General features: G+C 36.1%; 1 protein-coding gene across 3 annotated transcripts in view; it reads right to left on the reverse strand.

The window, feature by feature from the left end:
- Window positions 1–9,163: 9,163 nt before the first annotated feature.
- LOC149842643 (uncharacterized) overlaps window positions 9,164–21,125 on the reverse strand; it is a 38,813-nt gene continuing 26,851 nt past the window's right edge. For 2 of the 3 annotated variants that reach the window (XM_089999340.1, XM_089999341.1), the window contains exons 5-7: window positions 10,036–11,333; window positions 9,781–9,853; window positions 9,164–9,460 (exon numbers count right to left, since the gene is read on the reverse strand). In XM_089999340.1, the coding sequence (XP_089855466.1) occupies window positions 9,302–9,460; window positions 9,781–9,853; window positions 10,036–11,333 (1,530 nt within the window). In that variant the 3' untranslated portion in view covers window positions 9,164–9,301. Of the gene's footprint in view, window positions 9,461–9,745; window positions 9,854–10,035; window positions 11,334–21,125 lie in introns of all 3 variants that reach the window. The other variant, XM_089999342.1, reaches the window with a different exon arrangement.

A 21,125-nucleotide genomic window follows, 5' to 3' on the forward strand; every position in this document is an offset into this window, starting at 1 on the left:
CCGTTAAAAAATGGCATGAAATATCGAGGTGAAAAAAAAATAACAGACAATACATACGAGTTTAATTCAGTTTTAATTTTATAAAATGGAATAAACAAACGGTTATTTATATGGGACTTTTCCTTGAAAAACAAGTTAGGTATAGGAGCTGTGAGATTCATATTTGAGAACAATTGTGATCCAAACTAAAGATCCCATCTAATTGGAATCATGATTTGAGTACATTTGAAAAGTTTTTTTTAATATGAATTTTCATGTTTTAAACATTTCTCTCAAAAGAGTTCATTTTAACTGTTTTTTTTTTAAGTTTTATTGAAAAGGATGTTTTTTTTTAATGGAGATTAAATAGATGAATCACAATTCAATTTCGGAGCCATTGTTGGGAGCGAAGATGGGGAACCAAGGGAATCCCCATTGGCTCCATTGATTAGAATTGGCGATTTTGGGAGAGGAGACGAAAATCGGGGCGGTGTTGGGATGGGCAGATTTCAACAACATCCTCACCAAGATGTTGGGAAATCGGCCCATTTCATTTTCCCCATCATCACCCCTCCCAAACAGAGCCTTAACTAGCCCAAAGGGGTTTGGCGTAGTGGGATGGGACCTAGGCCGCTAGGCAGGTGGTCTACCTTTAAATACCAATAAGGGGGTTTTGGATCAGGGTGGGCAGTGCTCACCCTAACCTAAATGCTGTCCCCCTAAACCCACCCACCCACCCACCCACCGTAGCATGATACCCTTAATTGAGCGGGCTTAGTAGTAAGTAGGGGTGGGCATTAGTCCAGGTTGGACCCATAGGGCCCATACCCAGTAAGGACATAAACTGTTCAGCTAGAACATGAATAAGGATGTCAATGAATCAGATTTTATCTGATATCCAACAGAATTCTATTCCCTAGTTACATTGGTAAGCCAAGTCCATATCTCATCATAATTGGATGATGATATGGTTTTGACCTTTACTATTGAATCTGATAAATATTCAAAATTGACAGACATTTTAATCCATTTACATGTAAAAAAGAGAATATAGTATGAGCTTGCTTTTCACCATCCGAATCTGAATTTGAATCCGTTTAACCAATATCCGATTAGTCGAATATGATATTGGCAACATACGATCCGAATGGTTATTAAATTTGGGCCTTGTAATGTATCATGCTACGTTCCACTAACCAAATGCATAAATGCTGGACTAAGACCAGTGAAATCCAAATTAGGGTTGACAACAGTGAGAAATCATCCCTAAACATGACAAGGGCTAAGTTTAATAACCATTGGGGCTGGGTTTAGGTCTGGGTGTTATTGGGTTCAGGTCAAACATTGATCCTGGCCCACCTGTTTGACCTGCTAAGCATGGTATTCTGGCTTGCAAGGGCCATGTCTGGCCCAACATAGGCTGGGTCTCATTGGCGGTCAGCTTTAGGCCATTGCTCAAGTCCTAGTTGTAAAGAAAGGAGTCAAGATATGTGCACAACTTTATCGGATCCAACTGACTGATCCACAACTGCCCTAATGAGATGGAGCTCCCCACACCTCAACTATTTGGTAACTGTTCAAAGACCAATACATACTAAGTTAACCAAACCTTTGTAAAACTGAATAGTGGTTGCTTGGGGGATTATAGAGCTCACATTCCATGTCTCTATGGCTGTCAATGGGTTGGACCTGAGCTGGATTCTGTTCCCAATCTGAATTTGAAGTATACCATGTTGAGTCCAAGTCCAATCGGACCTAGTTTTCGATGATTTCACATCCATGATTGAAGTGGGTTTGAAGTGCGACCAAGCCAAAGTTTGAGATGTCTATTGGTGTGGGCCACATTTTTTGCCATACAAAGAAGAAAACAGACTAGTCTTTTTTTCTCGATAGTCAAGCTAGGGTTTGACAGACCCCTACCGGTTTATTGCTACTTAAAATAAAGTAAAGAATTGACAAAGTTGCAGCAAAATCACCCTCCTATATAAGGGGGCAATTCTCAACTTGTTATTGATTGTTGGTCTTAGGGCTGCCAACTGGTCCTGTTTGTATTGGGTACCCAACCCGACCCGTGCCCGATCCAAGTATTTTATATATATCTTTCATAAAAATAAATTTCTAAAATTATCCAGATCGGAGTTTGGGATTCTATTATTATGACCTGACAGAATCCAAGCCCTAACCCGGTTATTAATTATATGGGTGGGTCCGGGTCAACCTTGACCCACCTGTTGGCAGCCCTAGTTGATCTGAGGGTGAAGGTTGGCATGTTCAGTTCAAAAGGTTACTCTCAATTAGGGGTGTCAACAGGTCGGGTTTACCCAGACCTGACCCATACAGAACCCTATAGGTTCCGGGTATGGTGATCAATAAGAAGACCCGATTAAGACCCAGGTGTGGACCTGAATGTCTGATTAATACAAGGATCCAGGTATAGTTTGTGAAATTTTATACTAGACTCGAGTCCGACCCGAGTTCCGATTAAGACCCACTAATTTTCAATGTAAAAATGATTAAAAATATTATTTTACCGAGTTTGGTTCTTCTAGTTCTTATCAGGTCTGGCTATGGTTTCTCTTCGATTAGACCTGAGTCCGGAACCGATACCATACCCGAAAATCAGAACCAGGTCTGGTTCCACATGGGTCCAAACCAAACCAGACCTGTTCACAACCCTACTCTCAATACAAGAAATCGCAGAATGAGTGCATCTCCTTAACCAGCTTCAGCATCAACAGCTCACATCACCAACTCTAACTCAATCTGTTGGAAGGGTGATAAGTCAAGACAGTTTTCTGTTGCATCTTTTGTTCGTGTCTTTGGCAAGTCTGGTGCAAGCCCCTTTCCAATGAAAGCCAGTTGGGGCTAGTTTCTACTTAGACTGTAAATAGACAGAACCATTCAAGTGTGAAAGGTTTATCACCTGGCTAGCATCTACATGTGTCATGAAGAGTTTTGTTTTTTCATGAAGGATGGGGAAACCACCCTCAGGATCAAAGACCTAGTCGTGCTAACTAAGTCTGTTGTACTTGCAGTCGCTGTCCCACAGTGCAAACCTGTGGTGCACCCCTTGCTCAAGGAGTCGCCCGGCTTCAGCTGAGCAAGGGCTTATCGGTTGCTCTCATTAATGCAAGGGGCTTAACACTCATGGGAATGGAACCAACTCTAATCACCCGTCTAGCGGCCAAGGCCTCCCCCACTGCGCCAAACACCCTCGGGGCAGTCAAATGAAGCGCACACCAAGCATGTGTTAGGAACTTCTTGCTCGGCCTTCATATGGCTTCTCCATGTTATATGAACCATCTTTTATTTTTCTCTGTTGGATTCATCATCAGATTGTATTGCAATGAAAACATACTCTGGTCACCAATGGGGGCTCACGTTTGTGTTGGGATGTTGCAGGTTCAAAACCTAATGGTATAGTTGTATAACTGGTAGGGGTCTGCCTGACCCCAGCTTGCCTTTCAGAAAATAAAAGAAAACATACACTGGTTGGTATTTGTGGACAATTCTACACAAATGACTAGTTTTTCAGCTTTTAACATGAATGTATTATGTTATTTCTTGTAGCAAATTCCAGGCGAGGATGCCCAAACTGGACTATGGTCTGAATCTCTGATGATTCTTTGGTCAGGTCCAATGTAAAATAAACCAAACACAGTGCACTGTTGCACGTTCCACAAGAACATATGGAAGAAAGAAACAAGACTCAACACATGTATACAAGTGGGTTTCAACTCAAAACAAGACTGATCATGTAAAAAGAATGACAGTATGAATACAGTCGTGTTTTCCTTGTGCACAAATGCTTGGGTTTAAATGATTTTCTTTTTAAATTTTTGTGAAGTTGTTTCTAAAGCTTAAGCTTTGTTGCAATGCAATTTCAAATAACCCTAAATTCACTTATTTTGTTAGTTAGTTAGTTATTCACACTTAAACACTTGCATTATAACATGCTCTTTAATTACCAAAAATGACCGTACTTAGTGGGCAATTTGACCTGATTTCCTAAAAACCTTACAATTTCTGATATTCTCCCGATGTCCAAAATTGCAAATATTCATCATTGTTAGGACATTTTTACCCTTCACAACTATGAATTTAGGCCTTTTTGCGATAAAATTATACCACCCATCGAATATGTTCAACACTCATTTAAATCAAGAATCGCACATTTTTTATGCTAATTTAGACCTCACGACTCTCATAAATTTATTTGTGAAATCTTGATGAAACTGAAACCACTAAAATCTCAAATATCCCACTTTTTGGCATATACGTTAATAAAATTACAAAAATATATGTGTGAAACTCTACTTATCACTTACCACTAAATTCGCAAATATCATATTTTTTCACATATACTTCTCGAAATCGCATAAATTTATTTATGAAAATGCACTTATCACTTACCACCAAATTCGTAAATACTTTACTTATTCTCATATATGATGCGATATCGCATAAATTTATAACACTGTTCTATTTTGCGAAACCCCACTAAATTTGCAAATATCTTACTTATTCGCATATACTATACGTTCTCGCATCACGTAATTTGAGAATTGCTTAATATCACATATATCATACTTAACTATTTGTGAAAACATGACCCATATGTGGTATTGTTTATTTGTTGCGAAATATTTTCTTTAATGATGTATAAACTCATTGTGGTCCTCAACCTGATTATTTTTGCATAATTTAAGGTTTTTTTCTCTTTTATCCCTAACATGCTTCCCTTTCGATAACTAATTTTGTCAAATATTTTCAGCAACTACTTTCAGCGACTATTTATCATAGGCATTTCATCGTTATCTAACCATCGACAAGATGTTTTTCTGGTAAGTACAGTGTGCCTTTTTGTTTAACGGTTAAATCAAACACTGTTCCATTTTGTTTAACGATCGAATCAAACATTGTTCTATTTTGTTTAATGGAAAATGAAATAATGTTTACTTTTGTTTTTTTAAATGTTTTTTAAATGCAAATATGTTGTTTATTTTTTGTAATACTTGTTCAATATTCCCTGTATTGTTATTGTAGAAAAATTTGAATATGTTTATTAATATAATATGACTAATAAGATGGAGACCACACTTACATCATCTGAACAACAAAAGCTAACGAAGAACTATGAACTGGGTAATTCTGGTAATTTGAAAGCACGACTTAGTGTGCATAAGTGGGTAAAGAGGGATCCACATCCATTGCAAAAAATGTAGGTGTTTAACATTTTTTACAAAAAATACACCATCAATAATCACATACAGATGTGTTCAAGTAGTGAGCTGGATGCACAACATGAATTGTCGTATAATGAACAACTACAAGTTTCAAAGTGACTCGTATTTAAGGCAGAATGTGCAGAAAAAGTTAAGCATTTTTATAGGTACAGTCTTATCTCTCATCCTGAAAGTATGTAAGAAGGAGGAAGGTAACCCATTGGATAGCTATAAGGTTATTGCTAACCTCAATGCCCGGATAAATAAAGTTGAAGATGCGGTCACCTATAGTGGCAGTGACAAAAGGACAAAGAAAGTACCTCACCAAGGGGTTGATGTTAATGTGAACCCTCCTCAAAAAGTAGATGTAAGTGAGGGTCACGTGGTTGGGTCGGATGCGAACAATACCCAGAAACTCGATGTTGCTCTCCATGCATAGGAAAAAGTTCATGATTCGACGAAGACGCTATAGCGAGAAAGAAGGTTCGGTGCTCGTGGACAGATAAAAATTTATTGCAATTGACTAATTTCATTGATATATATATATATATATATATATATATATATATATATATATATATATATATATATTGCTACTATACATGAATGCAATTGTTTAGTTTGTCATGAATGTGTACAAAACATAGAAATTTATAGTAATTATCTTATTTTATTGATTAAATTGATATATATATATTACTACTATACATGAATGCAATTGATTAGTTTGTCATGTATGTGTGCAAAATATAGAAATTTATTATAATTAACTTATTTTATTGATTAAATTGATATATATATATATTGCTACTATACATGAATGCAATTTATTAGTTTGTTATGAGTGTGTACAAAATATAGAAATTCATTGCAATTAGTTGATTTTATTGATTAAATCGATATATATATATATATATATATATATATATATATATATATATATATATATATATATATATATATATATATATATTACTGCACATTAATACAATTGATTTGTTTGTCACGTATGTGTGCAAAATATAAAAATTGATTGCAATTGACTAATTTTATTGATTAAATTAAGATATATATATATATTGCTACTATATATTAATGTAATTGATTACTTTGTTATGTATGTATGCAAAATATAAAAATTGATTGTAATTGACTAATTTTATTGATTAAATTATGATATATATTGTTACTATACATTAATGTAATTGATTACTTTGTTATGTATGTGTGCAACATGTGAAAAATCAATGCAATTGACTTATTTCATTGATTGTTATGTATATGTGCAACATGTAAAAATTCATTTCAATTGACTTATTTTATTGATTAAATATATATATATATATTACTATATATATATTACTACTATACATGAATTCATTGAAACTGATTGATTTGAGTAAAATTAATTTGGATTGCAAGATTCTTAGCCAATTAATTTAGAAGAGCTAATATCCTGTGTGCATAGGTTCTATTAGAACCAAGCACACCAATGGTTTTTAACACTAACGGAGGAAGCAAAAGAGTTGTTGGATCGAATGCATTTTTGCAAATTCTTTGAGATCACACCATGAAATATTAGTCACCCCCCCTTATAAGTCGTTATGCAGTTTTGGAATCCGGCAACCAACACATTCCAGTTCAAAGATTTTGAGATGACCATCATGTTGGAGGATGTGACACGAATAATCAGACTGAAGTGTCATGGAAAGTCGGTTAGTAGACAACGGTAGAGAAATTTCTAACAGTTGTGTGATATTTATTTGCAAGTAGATGATGATGTGTTCAAAGTTGGATAAGATCATGTTTTCATGGCTTATGAGCAATTATGACCCCGATAAGGTGAGAAGGATGAAGGCGAAACTATCATGTGTTAGAGGGAAGGGTGGTAGTAAGGTGGACAAGATGGTGAGAGCAGTCTTGCTATACTTCTTTGACTCATATTTATTTATCGACAATGGTGACAAGTCGATCTATGCATTGTACATCAAATTGTTGAAAGACCTTGATCAATATGCTTGGAGAGCAGTCACACTTGCACACATGTATACAAGTTTGAGTAGCACGAGGAGAAAAAAAAACTTACCAGGATATTAGTGTTGTTGGAGGTATTTATACCTAAGCTTTTGATTTATAGTTATTCATATACTTATATATCATGTTTTAATAAATATTGTGTATTAATCTTTGTTAATCATTATTATGCGGGTTATGAAAGTGCATTGGAGGAGGAGGAGAATGTTGTGGAGGTGAAAGATATCATCAGGAAGGATATTTGGATGCATAACATGAATAAAGTTGAGTGTCAAATGGCTAACCGAGTTGTTCAACAGTTAGGGTTTGTTTAGCAATCAACCAGTCACCCTCACGCAATTAGAAAATTTCTATTATATGCCACGAAGGATTGAATGAAGAATTACCCTACAATAGTCTTCTCTGAACTTCAAGTCTGGCACGAGGGCGGCAAAAATATCAGTTTGTCGTCTATGAAATATATCATCAATGACGATTTTGTAGCCGCCCAACAGGTTGCATGTTCTTTAACAACAAATAGGGCCTTTTAGAGGGAGAATAAAGTTAAAGAGAAGGACATAAAGACCATAAGTGGATCGAAAGATAAGCTAGCTCTTGCACTTGAAAAAATCTGCATGAAGAAGAATATGATACGTACTAAAAAAGATATGATATGTACTCAAGTTGACTTTTCGAAAAATGCAAATAAGGTCATCAAGGAGCTATGATTATGGCAATCACATCATCCTCAACCGTAAAAATTCATTTTATTATTTTTATTTTTTATGTATATTCAAATATCAATATTATAACTCATTGATTTGTATATAATGTCATATAAATGTTTCTATGAATGAATTATATAAAATCGTTTATTTGTCATTTATTTGTATATACTATTATTGATTGAATGTTTAAATGATTTGAATGTAAAATTAAAACCATTGTTGAATATTTAAACTGAAAGCACCATTGAATGTTTAAATGATTTAAACGTTTAAAATGAAAGTATGGTTGAATGATTTGTATATAATGTAATTGTTTATATATATTTTTAATTATTTAAATGATTTGAATGTCTATTTGCTTACATTCACTTTCCTGTTATTTGGGTTGTTATATGCAAAAATTCACACAAGGTTTATATATGATTCTAGAAATTCATAAAAAATAAAAAATATCACATATTTATCATAATTTTATAAATATTTAAATACAATATTTATGATATCTAGAGATTCACAAATAACTTCTTACAGGAGCATTCAATATGTGCAAAAAAATAAGATATTTACAAAATTAGTGATAAATGCTTCATAAATATGTTTATGCAAAATACTATATGCGAAAGAGTAAGATACTTGTAATTTTAATAGTTTCAGTTTCACCGAGATTTTGCAAATAAATTTATGCAAGTTCATGAAATCTAAATTCACATAAAAAAAAACCTATGATTCTAGATTTAAGTGAGTGTTGAACATATTCGACTGGCGGTAAAATTTTATCACAAAAGGCTTGAATTCATAGTTGCGAAGGAAAAAAGTATCCTAATGATATCAGATATTTTTTTATTTTGGACACTGAGATAATATAAAAAATTGTTAGGTTTTTAAGAAATCGGGTCAAATTACCCATGAAATAGGATCATTTTTTGCTTTAATTATGAATGTCACTTTCAAAATTAGGGAACCCTAACAAGTCCATATGATATTAGCTGAAGTAATAGGTATTAACATTTGATTTATTATTATTATTATTGTTGTTGTTTTATTTTTTTATTACTGATCTGCTGCTACTACTGCTATTATGCATATGATCATTAATCACATGCCATTACTGGTATTCCTTGTGTACACTTATGACCTTGGTCACAATCACAAATTTTGCAAGTCCTAAACAGTAAGGCCCCAACGCCTAAAATCTGTCCGAAAGAGACCTCGAGGGGAAAAAAAAACTTATGCATTAAAAGGAAATTCTGAACCATCTACCACAATATTCTCATTAATTTACAATGCTTGAAGAAATCATACAACAAAATTACATCTACAGCTACACTGCTTCTCTTAACTGAAAGACGCTAGCTATCACCCTGGATTGGAATGTTCTCTGCGCTGAATGTTCCTCCATTTGTCCTTTAGATCGACACGTGTTCTAGTTTTGTGAAATATGAGACGACCATGTTCCAATATCTTAGTCCATGGATAGCCACTACCATTCACAGCTGGAAATATCTTCACTCCTTCCTGCATCAGTAAAAGCGTGCATCAGGTACATGGGAATTGCAAAACAAAAACTTCAGAATCCTTAATGACAAAAGTATAAGAAAAGAGAGGCGCTATCCACAGACCGCAGTCTAAACAAAGTAAACCAAAGGAAACTAGCAGAAGTTGCTGCTTTGGAATAATGTAACGATATGTGTTCAAGTTCTAAACCAAAAGAATTCTCTTCTAACCCCCAAAACATACAAATACAATTTGCCAATCTAATAACGCTTTCAAAGAACCCAAAATTATTAATTATTTACTTACAAGATAACCAAATAGAAATGCTTTATGTGACAAACCTTCAATGCTTCCTCCTCTTCTTTAGTCCAGGGGAGTGCCTTTCGTCTCGCATAAAGGAACATACTGTTGGAACTGCAAGATAAAAATGAAAACCAAAAATAGATCAGCATAAGCGGACTTCCTGAGCCTCCAAATCCAACAAATCAAGATAAGCTCATTGTTATGGACCAGAATACAAGTTTCAACATGATAAGATGATCTGAAATTTCAGAGAATATCACCAGTAGATAGAAAAATATTCCTAAAGAACTTACTAAGGCTTAGCATGCCCTCTACGAGATATTTTCAGACTGTTGAAGGGGGACTTGTTTTCTTCCTTGAGGTTTTCAACAGTGTTCTCTGCGATCTTGTCTACATCTTGAAGTGACTCAGGCTGATTTGGAACCACTTCTGTACTACCTGTTTGGCCATCAAATCTAAGTTGGTTAAGGTTACTGTTCTCTGCTCCTTCACAAGATGATCTACCATTATTACTGTTGGCAACAGCTCCAGAACGTTGGCAGTCTTCTCCTCTTTGTTGCTTATGTGCACCATTCTTATTACAAAATCGAATGTCATCCGGTGCTTCCTCTTGGGCAGGACGGTTAACTTCCATGTGTAGCTGTCTCTTTTGTGGATACCAGTCAGCCAGACCTTTCCCCATGAAAGATGATAATGCTTTTCGAGCCAGTGAAGCTTTCCCCTTGGATTTCCTATATGCAGCTGCAGCTTGTCTGTATACACAGTATGGGCAGTAGAATTTGCCCCTATCATCAAAATTGGCAGGTGAACCCAAGCAAGACTCGTGCACTGAAATTGGACATCCAATACCATTACAGCAGAGTAAATTCTCACCCTCGCAGCACTTGATGCAAAATGTTTGTTCACTCCTAACTGTTCCAATAGAATCAAGATTGATTGGGCCCAGTAAACTTGGTAATGTGCAAATCCTTCCAGTGGATTGGTTCGGATCAGGAACTGCATCAGAATAGCCATCACCGCTGATTGAAGTTTCTGGGATAGCATCTTTATCATGTGATCTCCCATCATCACAAGCATCTTGCAGAGATTTCTGGTTCTTAGTAGTAGGAGCTTCAGACAACAAATCGCCCCTGTTAGGTGCCCCTGCCGTAGCATCCTGTTTGAAAAACTGTGTTTTCTCATTGTCGATGCTGATTTTACCTGCCAGCATAATGTTGGTGGCATTATCACCATTACACAGACACTGTTGATTAGACTGTCCACTCCGTGGAATGCCAAGCCCCATACTAAGAACAGGTGCAGCAGTGATCTCTTTTACGAGCTGGATGTCATCACCCCTTTTGGAAGGCCTAAGTCCATCTGTGTCTGTGGAAATATCAAGTCTGGGAGATGCAGCGGCAGCCTCCTTCAAGGGCTGGATATCACCATAAGTGGGACAGGTTTTACACCCTTTTGAAAGTCTAAGCCCATCTGTGTCTGTGGAAATTCTTTCATTGCTCGTCAAATGGCACTCATTTTCCTTATCCAGAACACCTCCCGAACCTGAAGATAAAGTAGATTGATGGTGGCCTTCAAGAATGGAATCTTTCAGCTGGAATTTAGAAAAAAAAATAATTAATAATAATAATAATAATGAAGTACACAAGTGACTTGAAAAACCTTTGTTGTGCATATACAAGAACACACATGAGAGAGAGAGAGAGTTACCACCCCACCCGGTGGCTCGGCACTTGATGCCTTTAGCCTAAGTAGCTCGGTTCAATAGAACCTTGAGCTCAGCCTACTTCTCTTGTACCTTGATCCATTTGGATCAAATTGGGTCGAGACCCGGCTTGTGGTGATCTGGATCCGACAATTGGGCGCGCGCCTATATAAGGCTGCTTGGTGCCAACTCTTGTATCTTTTGGCCATTTGAATAATTAAGATCAAAATTCTCAAAAATCCTTTAGTGCAGAATCCTCCCAGATTGAGGGCTCAATTGAGCATTCTCTGGACCGGCTTGAGATCCCTCTTCTCGCCGAAGTGTCGTCCAAAGCCTGTAAGCCTTGCTGGAGCTCTGCCAATAGGCAATGAGCATGCCGCAAGCATGTTGCTGCCATGCCCAGGCCAATCACCTTTCCTACCTGCTACTCGCAACGATTCCTCGTGCAGACTTGGGCTTGAGACGATTGGAAGGGAGAGCATCGAGAGAATTGGTGGATCCCATGTCAGATTCGCAGATAGACCCTTCCAAGTGTTAAAATATATGTATACAATACATGTATATATATACCTATATATACATACATATATATAGTTATATAGGTCAATGCCCTGTAGGGGCATTTTAGTCATTTTACTTTTAATAAAAAATGTTTATTAAACGGTTATTTTTCTCTTGTTTTATTTTATTTTATTGTGTAATTTAGTAGAGCCATTAGGGGCTCTATGGTCAAATGACAATAGAGTCGTTGGGGCCCCCAACGACTCTAATGGGAGCTCCCAATGGCCCCCCTCTTATCTCCTTTATTTTGTATATACAGGGGTGTTTCCCCCTATTCCTTTATTCTTTTTAGTTCAAACATTAACTCAATAAAATCATATTTTTTATCTTCTTGTATTGCCCTTTGTTGGCTATTGTATTGTCCCATAGTGGACTTGTGCTTGTGCACATTGTGATTGTGATCTTGGAAGCCCTTTGTGGCATTGGTTTGTGCTTATGCACTTTTGTGATTGCAACCTTGTAAGCCCTTAGTGGCATTGTTTTTTGCATCTTCTGCTATTGCATTACGTGGTATGTGTTCGTAGTGATTCAAAGTGAGAAAAAGCTTCTTCAAACGTGCTCTTGCACACTATTTCCTCTTTTTATTCTGCTTTCTATCCCTTTCTTCAAAAATGGAACATGAACAAAAAATTGATCTCTTCTTCAAGTTAAATGGCACAAATTACATGGTATCGGCATCCCCTATGAAAAATAATCTTAAAGAAAAAAAACTTTGAGAATATATGATGGGCACTATCTCGGAGCTGCAACTCAAGCTCACCAAAAGAGAAGGAGATCAACAGAAAGCCTTAGAAGGTGATGCACGTATGAAAGTCATTCAAGACCACCAAACTAAGGTAGAGGATTGAGAATGTAACCATGCCAAGATTCTTGCATGGTTTATGAACTGTCACATGGGTGCGGGTGCGACACTTTCAAAAACCTTGGGTGCGGGGGTGCGACAAGGGCAAAAATGTAAAAAAAAAAATTTATATATATATATATATATATATAATTTTGAAGTTTTAACAGTTAACATTGTTATAATATCATTCATCATGCATGCAATATATCAACCTAAATATCAATCAAATAAGTAAAGCAATTACATAAATCAACCTAAATATCAATCAAATAAGTAAAGCAGAAAAGAACTAAATTACATACCAAAGTATATCCTGATAAAGTAATAGATCTTAATAATTTTCTTCTTCATCATCAAATGCATCATTAGAAGAAATATTGGGCTCAGCTAAATCCATGTTTGTTATGTTAAAATCATGCGCTCCCTCGAAGTCACACTCTTCTGGGTTTACATCCCAAAATTTAGATGTTCCTTGTCTGTGTTACAAACCCAATTTGAAAATGTTAAATACAATACAAGTATATTTAAATGAAAAACTAAGAAATAATCAAATAACTAAGAGAGCAAATTAGTACCTGTATCCATCATTGGTTCGTGAAAGTAATCGAAGATTTGAATGAACATATACTAAATCCTCTGCACGTTTGCTGGTGAGTTTGTTTCTCTTCATGTTGTGGATTTGAGAATATGTGATCAAATTTATTTCACAACAAGATGAACTAGCAGGCTGCGATAGCAATCTTAATGCAAGACGTTGGAGAAGAGGTGTTTCTGATCCAAATGTTGACCACCATGTGATAGGATCTATATTATCCTCTTCTCTCGCGAATAATGACGGTCCATATAATCTCAAAGATGAAAATTTTTCAAAATCTTGTGTGACTTGATGTAGAAAATATGCTTCTGAAAAAAGTCTTGTCATACACATATTTCTATGTCTTGATAGCTCTGGGTTTAAATTTGGAGAAACACGACCAATACCACCAGCCCGCCACTTATTTGCATAATATTTTGGATTAAGAGAATGTGTCATGCAATGCAAATGAGTGTTGTTCTTATCCCATCTTTTAACTAAAATTGAATGAATATGATTAAAAATTTCGGAATCATCCAATGCAGGATTTTTTTCTTCATGCTTGAAAACTATAACTTGTATTTTTTTCAATCATATTATCCCATATTTCATAAACTCTGTGAAGCATGGGCTCATCCTTATCAACTTCTCTTAACATTTCCCAATTAGGTTGCGTAAATTGAAGAAAGTATACGACTCTGTCCCAAAACTCATCATCAAGAATGAATTTCTTAATTTTTTAAGCCTTGATATCATCATCAGCACGATAGAATGTCCAATTTTCATCAGTCACCATGTTAATCAAAGCATTCTTCACTCTTTTAATCTTCTTCACCATCACAATGATGGACACAAAACGTGTTTCAGCGACCTTCAACAATTTCAGGTCAGAATGCTTATTAAATATAGCATTAGCATGATGGTGGTTAACAACAAAATTCCTAATGCTTTTGACATTTCTTTCTAAATCTTCAATCCATGAACAAAAAGCATATGCTTGTGAATTTTCTTCTTCTTTGGGGTTGCCGATGCTCTTTAGGGTCAGATTTAAGTTGTGTGCTACACAGGGAGTCCAAAAAATATGAGGCTATTCACTCTCCAAACTCAACGTTGCACTTTTACAAGCTGAAGCGTTGTTTGTAAGGATTTGTACTACTTTCTGATCACCCACTTCTTTTATGAATATTTTTTAATCTCCAACAACCTCTCCGCATTTGCCCTCTCTTCTGTAAGAAGTGTGGTTCATATTTTTTCTGAACTTAGAGGCACATAGCCACTGAAATTACAATTTACCAAGGATGTTACTAAATCCTTCTAATAAAGATTTCTAGCCGCATTAAATGGGAGTGAACTAGAATAAAAATACCCCTCAACTTTTCTATTCAATTCTTTTCTTCCATATGTATTGAATGTTGCTTGTATCGTTCCTCTACCACCTACATTGACTTTTCTTTTCTTTTCAGCATCTTCTTGGTGGCTTGCAAATGGCACACTAACTGCACAAGAATCGGCCATTGTCTTTCTCTTCTCATATTCTTCTTGTATTTTCTTGTATTGTCTTCGCATTGCCTCATCAACTTTTCTGCATCCTGAAATGCCATGTTTTGGTATCTTTAACAAATAAGCATTCACTCTTATGTAAGACCCAACAAAATCTCTTTCGCAGATCTTGCATCGAAATCTCTTGTTTTCACCACTTTTCTCCATTTTTTGCAAGTTTATCCACATGTACCCATAGTGGCCCCACATCATCAATCCCACTACAACTATCAGCAAAATTAGCAGCCGAACTTGCATGTTGGGATAAGGATGACATAAGTCCTCCTTTATCCGTTATTTTTATCCTGAAAACACAAAAAAAAAATACATTCAAAATTTCAAATCAATTATACAGACATTATCTTGATATAAAAATATATATAAAATCAGGAGCAAGGAGGGGAAATCTGCCCCTCCATTGCCAAAAACAAGGAGGGGCGCAGCCAATCCCCTGAAATAAGAGGTAGCAGGGACGAGGGCTCGACCCCCTTCCCTGCCGAAAACAGAGGGAGTGGGCCTCTCCCCTGCCGACCCAACAAGAGAGCGAGAGGGGGGAGGGGCTCAACCCCTCCCCTGCCGAAAACAGAGGGAGCAGGGGGGGCTCAACCCCTCCCCTGCCGACCCAACAAGAGAGCGAGAGGGAGGAGGGGCTCGGCCCCTCCCCTGTCGACCAAACAAGAGAGTGAGAGGGGGGGCTCGGCCCCTCCCCTGCCGACCCAACAAGAGAGCGAGAAGGCGCAGGAGGGGGATCGGCCCCTCCCCTGTCGACACAAGAAGAGAGCGAGAGGGAGCCAGAGGGTACGTACCTGCGAAAGGAGAGGAGGAGCCTAGGAGGTGGCGTTGGGAGGAGAGAGCTCGAGCTGAGCTGCGCGGGAGAGGAGAGGAGAGATTAGGGCAAAAAAATTTTTTGCCCTAATCCTCCTTTTCGTCGGGGGTTTTTCTTTTTTTTTAACGTCCGAAACATGGACGAAAATTACCCTAGGTGCGTTGACCGCACCCAGAGTCGTATTGACCGCGCCTGCATGAGCACCCGCGTCGCGTCGCATCGACGTGAGTGCAGCACCTGCTTTGCCGAGTCCCTGTGACTTAGTTTATGAACAATGTTGAGCTCAAGATATGTGTCAACATTGCGGAATTTCGTAAAGCCAATGAGACTTTCTTTTTGAAGGGTATGTATACCCAAAATACCTTGCAAGATAACTTTTTTTATAAGACAATATACGAACCATCAAACAAGATGAAATTATTTTAGCTCTCTATCTTCATTATGAGATGAATTGTCTCTTCTTGAACCCAAGTGAGTTGGCAGTGAAGATGTAGAGCTAAGAACCGTCCAAATGAAAAAAGAACATTTTTTTCAAATTTTATATGGGCTTAGGCCTGAATTTGAGCAAGTTAGATTTTCTCTCTTTCATAGATCTAAACATCTTCCAGGAAGATGTGGTTGCTGAAGTATGCCAAAAAGAAACTCGTCTTGGTATGGTTAAAGGAGAAGATGAAGTATCAGTCGTTTTTAAACCCTACAACCATGTAAAATCTTACAAACCTCCATACTTTGAGAGGCAAAATACCTACAATGGTGGGTATAGAAAAGTTATTTATCACCATTACACATAAGGCCTAATTGTCCCAAACACAATGATACCTCTAAAAACAAAGTAGCTTCCGTTGAATAGACTACACTAAAGAGAGATGAATCAATTAGACAAGGAGATACTTTTTCACTTACTCAACTATCGGAGGCACTCCAACAACTACTTAAATCTCTATCAACTACGGAGGTGCGGTAGCATCATCCTCTCCTCCAAGTACGTGCTCTTGGATCCTTGATTCGGGAGCTTCTTTTCATTACTCTACATGAAAATGGTTTATTCAATGTATGCACTAATTTAAAAACTTCTTATGTTTCCATCGCCGATGGAACATCCGTGCAAATTAAAAGTATTGGAACTTTAGATTCTTCTCAAAACTTTTTTGTTCCAAAAATTAGAATTGTTCCAAAATTAAATTTATTTATTTTTTCGGTTTCTCAAATATTCGATTATGGATGTAAAATCTCTTTCTCATCTCAAGGTTGTTTTGTGTAAGATCTCTGATCCGGGAAGCGGATTCAGCAAGGCCATAGCAGAGGAGATCTCTATTTCATGGATTCTTTAAATCTCCCATCAAAATCATTTTGTAACTATGTCCAAAATAAAGATATTGAAAATTGGCACAAGAGACTTGGACATATAAGCTATTCAAATATGTATCTTTTCCCGTTTGGGAAAAAATTTTGTAACAAAAAATATTTAATTTGCAAGGATTGTATTTTTAAAAAAATGAAAGCTATTCCATTTTCAAATAGAACATGTCTCTAAAAGACCTTTTGAATTAGTGCATTCCGATGTTTGAGGGTCTTCCTCGGTCATATCGAAAGGAGGATATTCATATTATGTTATATTTATTGATGATTTCACAAGATATATGTGGATTTACTTCCTTAATCTCAAATCCGATGTATTCTCTTACTTTAAAGAATTCCATGTGATTATTAAAAATCAATTTCAAAATAATATTTTTGTACTTAGATCCGGCTCGGGTGGTAAATACCTATCGAATGAATTTCAAAATTACTTAAAACAAAATAGGATTTTTCACCAAAAATCTTGTTCAAGAACTCCTTAACAAAATGGGTTCGCCGAAAGAAAATATAGACATATTATGGAAACCACTAGGACCCTACTTATCTTTAAAAATATTCCAAAAGGTTTTTGGGTCGAGACCATTCTAACATCAACTTGATAAATAGAATGCCCTTTTCATCCTTACAAAATGTTTTCCCATATAAAAATTTATTTGAAAGAACCCCTGATTATAAATGTTTGAGAATTTTTTGTTGCAAGTGTTTTGTCCTCTTACATAAAATAGATAAATTATCTTCAAAAGTCATTGAATATGCCTTTATGGGTTATGGTGAAAACCAAAAAGGCTATAGATGTTTTGACTTCAAGAATAACAAACTTTATGTTTCTAAAGATGTGACCTTTTTAGAAAATGAAAATGGACTTGAGAAAACTAAGGAAAAAGAGGAAGCAAATTATAACTTATTATTTGATTTCTTGCCACAAGAAAAATTAACCTCTTGTAATGTTTCTTCAAATGATAAGTCTTTGAGTGAAAATGGCGATAATAATGAGCATTCAAATGTTGAAATTGTTGAATCACTATCAAGTAATGATGATATTATTAATAAATCAATACAAGTGAATACCCGGTGTGAGCAAAGAAATCATCCAAGTGCATTAGAAAAATATACACATGATTCCTCCATAGAAGAAAACCCACTTAGAAGATTCAATCGGGTCTCCATCTCACGTAGTAGGTTTGTACCATATGATACTTTGACACCAAATTATAGAGCATGTTTAATAGCTTTACATTCTTACTATGAACCATCACACTATAATGAAGCTAAAAATATTCCAGATTGGGTTGAAGCAATGAATGTAGAATTATATGCTCTCAAAAAGGCTAAAACTTGAGAAGAAACTTCATTACCCTTAGGAAATAAAGCTATAGGATGTATATGAGATTTTAAGGTTAAAACCAAGAGTGATGGGACTCTAAAAAGATATAAAGCTAGGTTAGTCATCAAAGGATATTCTCAAGAATATGAAATTGACTATGAAAAAACCTTTGCACCAGTAGCTAAGATGACCAACGTTAGGACCCTCATAGAAGTAGCATCCATTCAAAAATGGCCAATATATCAACTTTATATAAAAATTGTTTTTCTTGACAGATAATTAAATGAGGAGGTCTATATGAACCCTCTACTAGGATTTAGTATTGAAAATAGTAAAATTTTCATACTTCAGAAGGCCTTATATGGTCTTAAACTATGATAGATTTAATAGTGTCATGTCTTCTTTGGATTTTTATTCATGTTATTCTAACACTGCTCCTTTTGTTAAAAGTATAGGTACTAAAGTAGTCATAGTTCTACTTTATGTAAATGATATGATAATCACTGGGAGTGACAAATAGGGAGTTAGTGATATTAAAAATGTTTTAAAAGAAAATTTTGACATGTCTGACTTGGGTTTTTTGAGATATTTCTTAGGCATTAAAGTTGCCTATTCTCCCAGAATATACATTTTGTCTCAGATGAAGCTTGTTGCTAACATTTGCGCTAATTCTAGCATTTCAGATAGCAAGAAAGTAGAAACCTCTAAAGTGATCAATGTTAATTTAAGGCTTAAAGATGGGACTCTCCTTGAAGATCCTACACTCTATCGACAACTAATCGGGGCACTCACCTACTTATCCATCACCAAACCAGATATAACTCATGCAATTCATTCTGTCATTAAGTTTCAGCATGCTCCAACCACTGTGCACGTGAGTGTTGTGTTAAGAATTATCAGATACATCAAGAATACCATAATAAAGGGTTTTTTTATCCTCATCTTCTTTAGATTTCCTTGCTTATATTGATGTTGATTGAGGAGAAAATTCCAACAATAGAATCTCAACTACAGGTTTTTGTGTGTGTTTAGGAGATTCTCTAATTAAAGTTGAATATCGTGCAATGGCCACGACAACAATCGAACTTGTATGGTTGCGAAGTCTTCTCAAAGATATAAGAGTAATCATCTCAAAGTCTTTGAAGTTGTGATAATAAGAGTGTGATCTACATTGCAATCAACCACACCTTCCATGAGCATACCAAACACATTGAGATGGATTGTCATTAATGTCATAAATGAATATATGAGAGAAACAATTATGTTGTTGTATGTCACATCAGAGTACCAGCTTGCGAATTTTTCCACCAAAGCTCTTCATGCACTTTATTTTATTTTTCTCCTTAACATACTTTCAGTTATTTCACTGTAAGTTTGAGGGGTAGTGTTAAAATATATGCATACATGTATGTATATACTTATATATACATACATATATTCATATATATATATATAGTTATATAGGTCAATGCTCTATAGGGCATTTTAGTCATTTCACTTGTAATAAAAATTGTTTATTAAACGGTTATTTTTCTCTTGTTTTAGTTTTATTTTTTATTGTGTAATTTAGTAGAGCCATTAAGGGCTCTATGGTCAAAATGACCATAGAGTTGTTGGGAGCTCCCAATGCCCCCCTCTTCTCTCCTTTATTTTGTATATAGTATATACAGGGGTGTGTTCCCCCTATTGCTTTATGCTTTTCAGCTCAAGCATTCACTCAATAAAATCATATTTTTTATCTTTTTGCGTTGCCCTTTATTGGCTATTGTATTGTCCCATAGTGGACGTGTGCTTGTGCACATTGTGATTGTGATCTTGGAAATCGTTAGTGGCATTGGTTTGTGCTTGTGCACTTTTGTGATTGTGACCTTGCAAACCCTTCTTGGCATTGTTTTTTGCATCTTCCGCTATTTCATTACACCAAGGCCCTATCGCTTGCCGCAGTTGGCCGATCTCCCTATTTGATCAATCACCGATCACAAAAGCCCAATTTCTTCAACGAAGATCATGTGAATCTCTCAATTTCGATCTTGAGAAAATCTAGCTCAGGCACACAAAGCAAATCGTTCAAATGCACAAGCGATCACTCGATCATGTGCTCAGCCCTAGTGTGCCCACTAACAGCAGCCGACAAGTCACTTTCGACCATTGTGGGCCAACACAGACAAAATTCATCAATGGAGTTTCTTCGGGATCAAAGGCATCCAAAGTCTCAATCTACCCCTTGAGCGTTGAGCATCCGCCATTGCATGCACAATCACCCCATGCATGCACAACCCTAGTCTCGCTGCAACTGTGGTAGACCATTTGTAATATCGCGTATTTTCACACTTAGTCATTTTGAGATTTTTCGAAAATTTGGCTAAGTATAGAGAAAAAATCGGTAGATTCGCGATTTTAGTCTGATGCTTTTGAGTCTGGGCTTGGCCCAGGTCTCATCGACAAGGCCTAAACGAGTTACTTAAAACGTGAGAAAAAGTTTTATTTTCAACCTTTATATTCGAGCGAAATTCGGGTAATTTTCTGGCAAAATTCAGAAACAAAATTTGAGTTATATATCGTCGGATGCGTCTCAAAATTCTGAGCGTAACAATATTTTACTTTTCTGAATTCGGGTTACGGTTGGCCCGAAAATCATAATTTTTCAAAAAAGG

This window comes from Nuphar pumila, chromosome 3 (assembly GCF_984573655.1).
Source record: "Nuphar pumila chromosome 3, dmNupPumi1.hap1.1, whole genome shotgun sequence".
NCBI classification, from domain to species: Eukaryota; Viridiplantae; Streptophyta; class Magnoliopsida; order Nymphaeales; family Nymphaeaceae; genus Nuphar; species Nuphar pumila.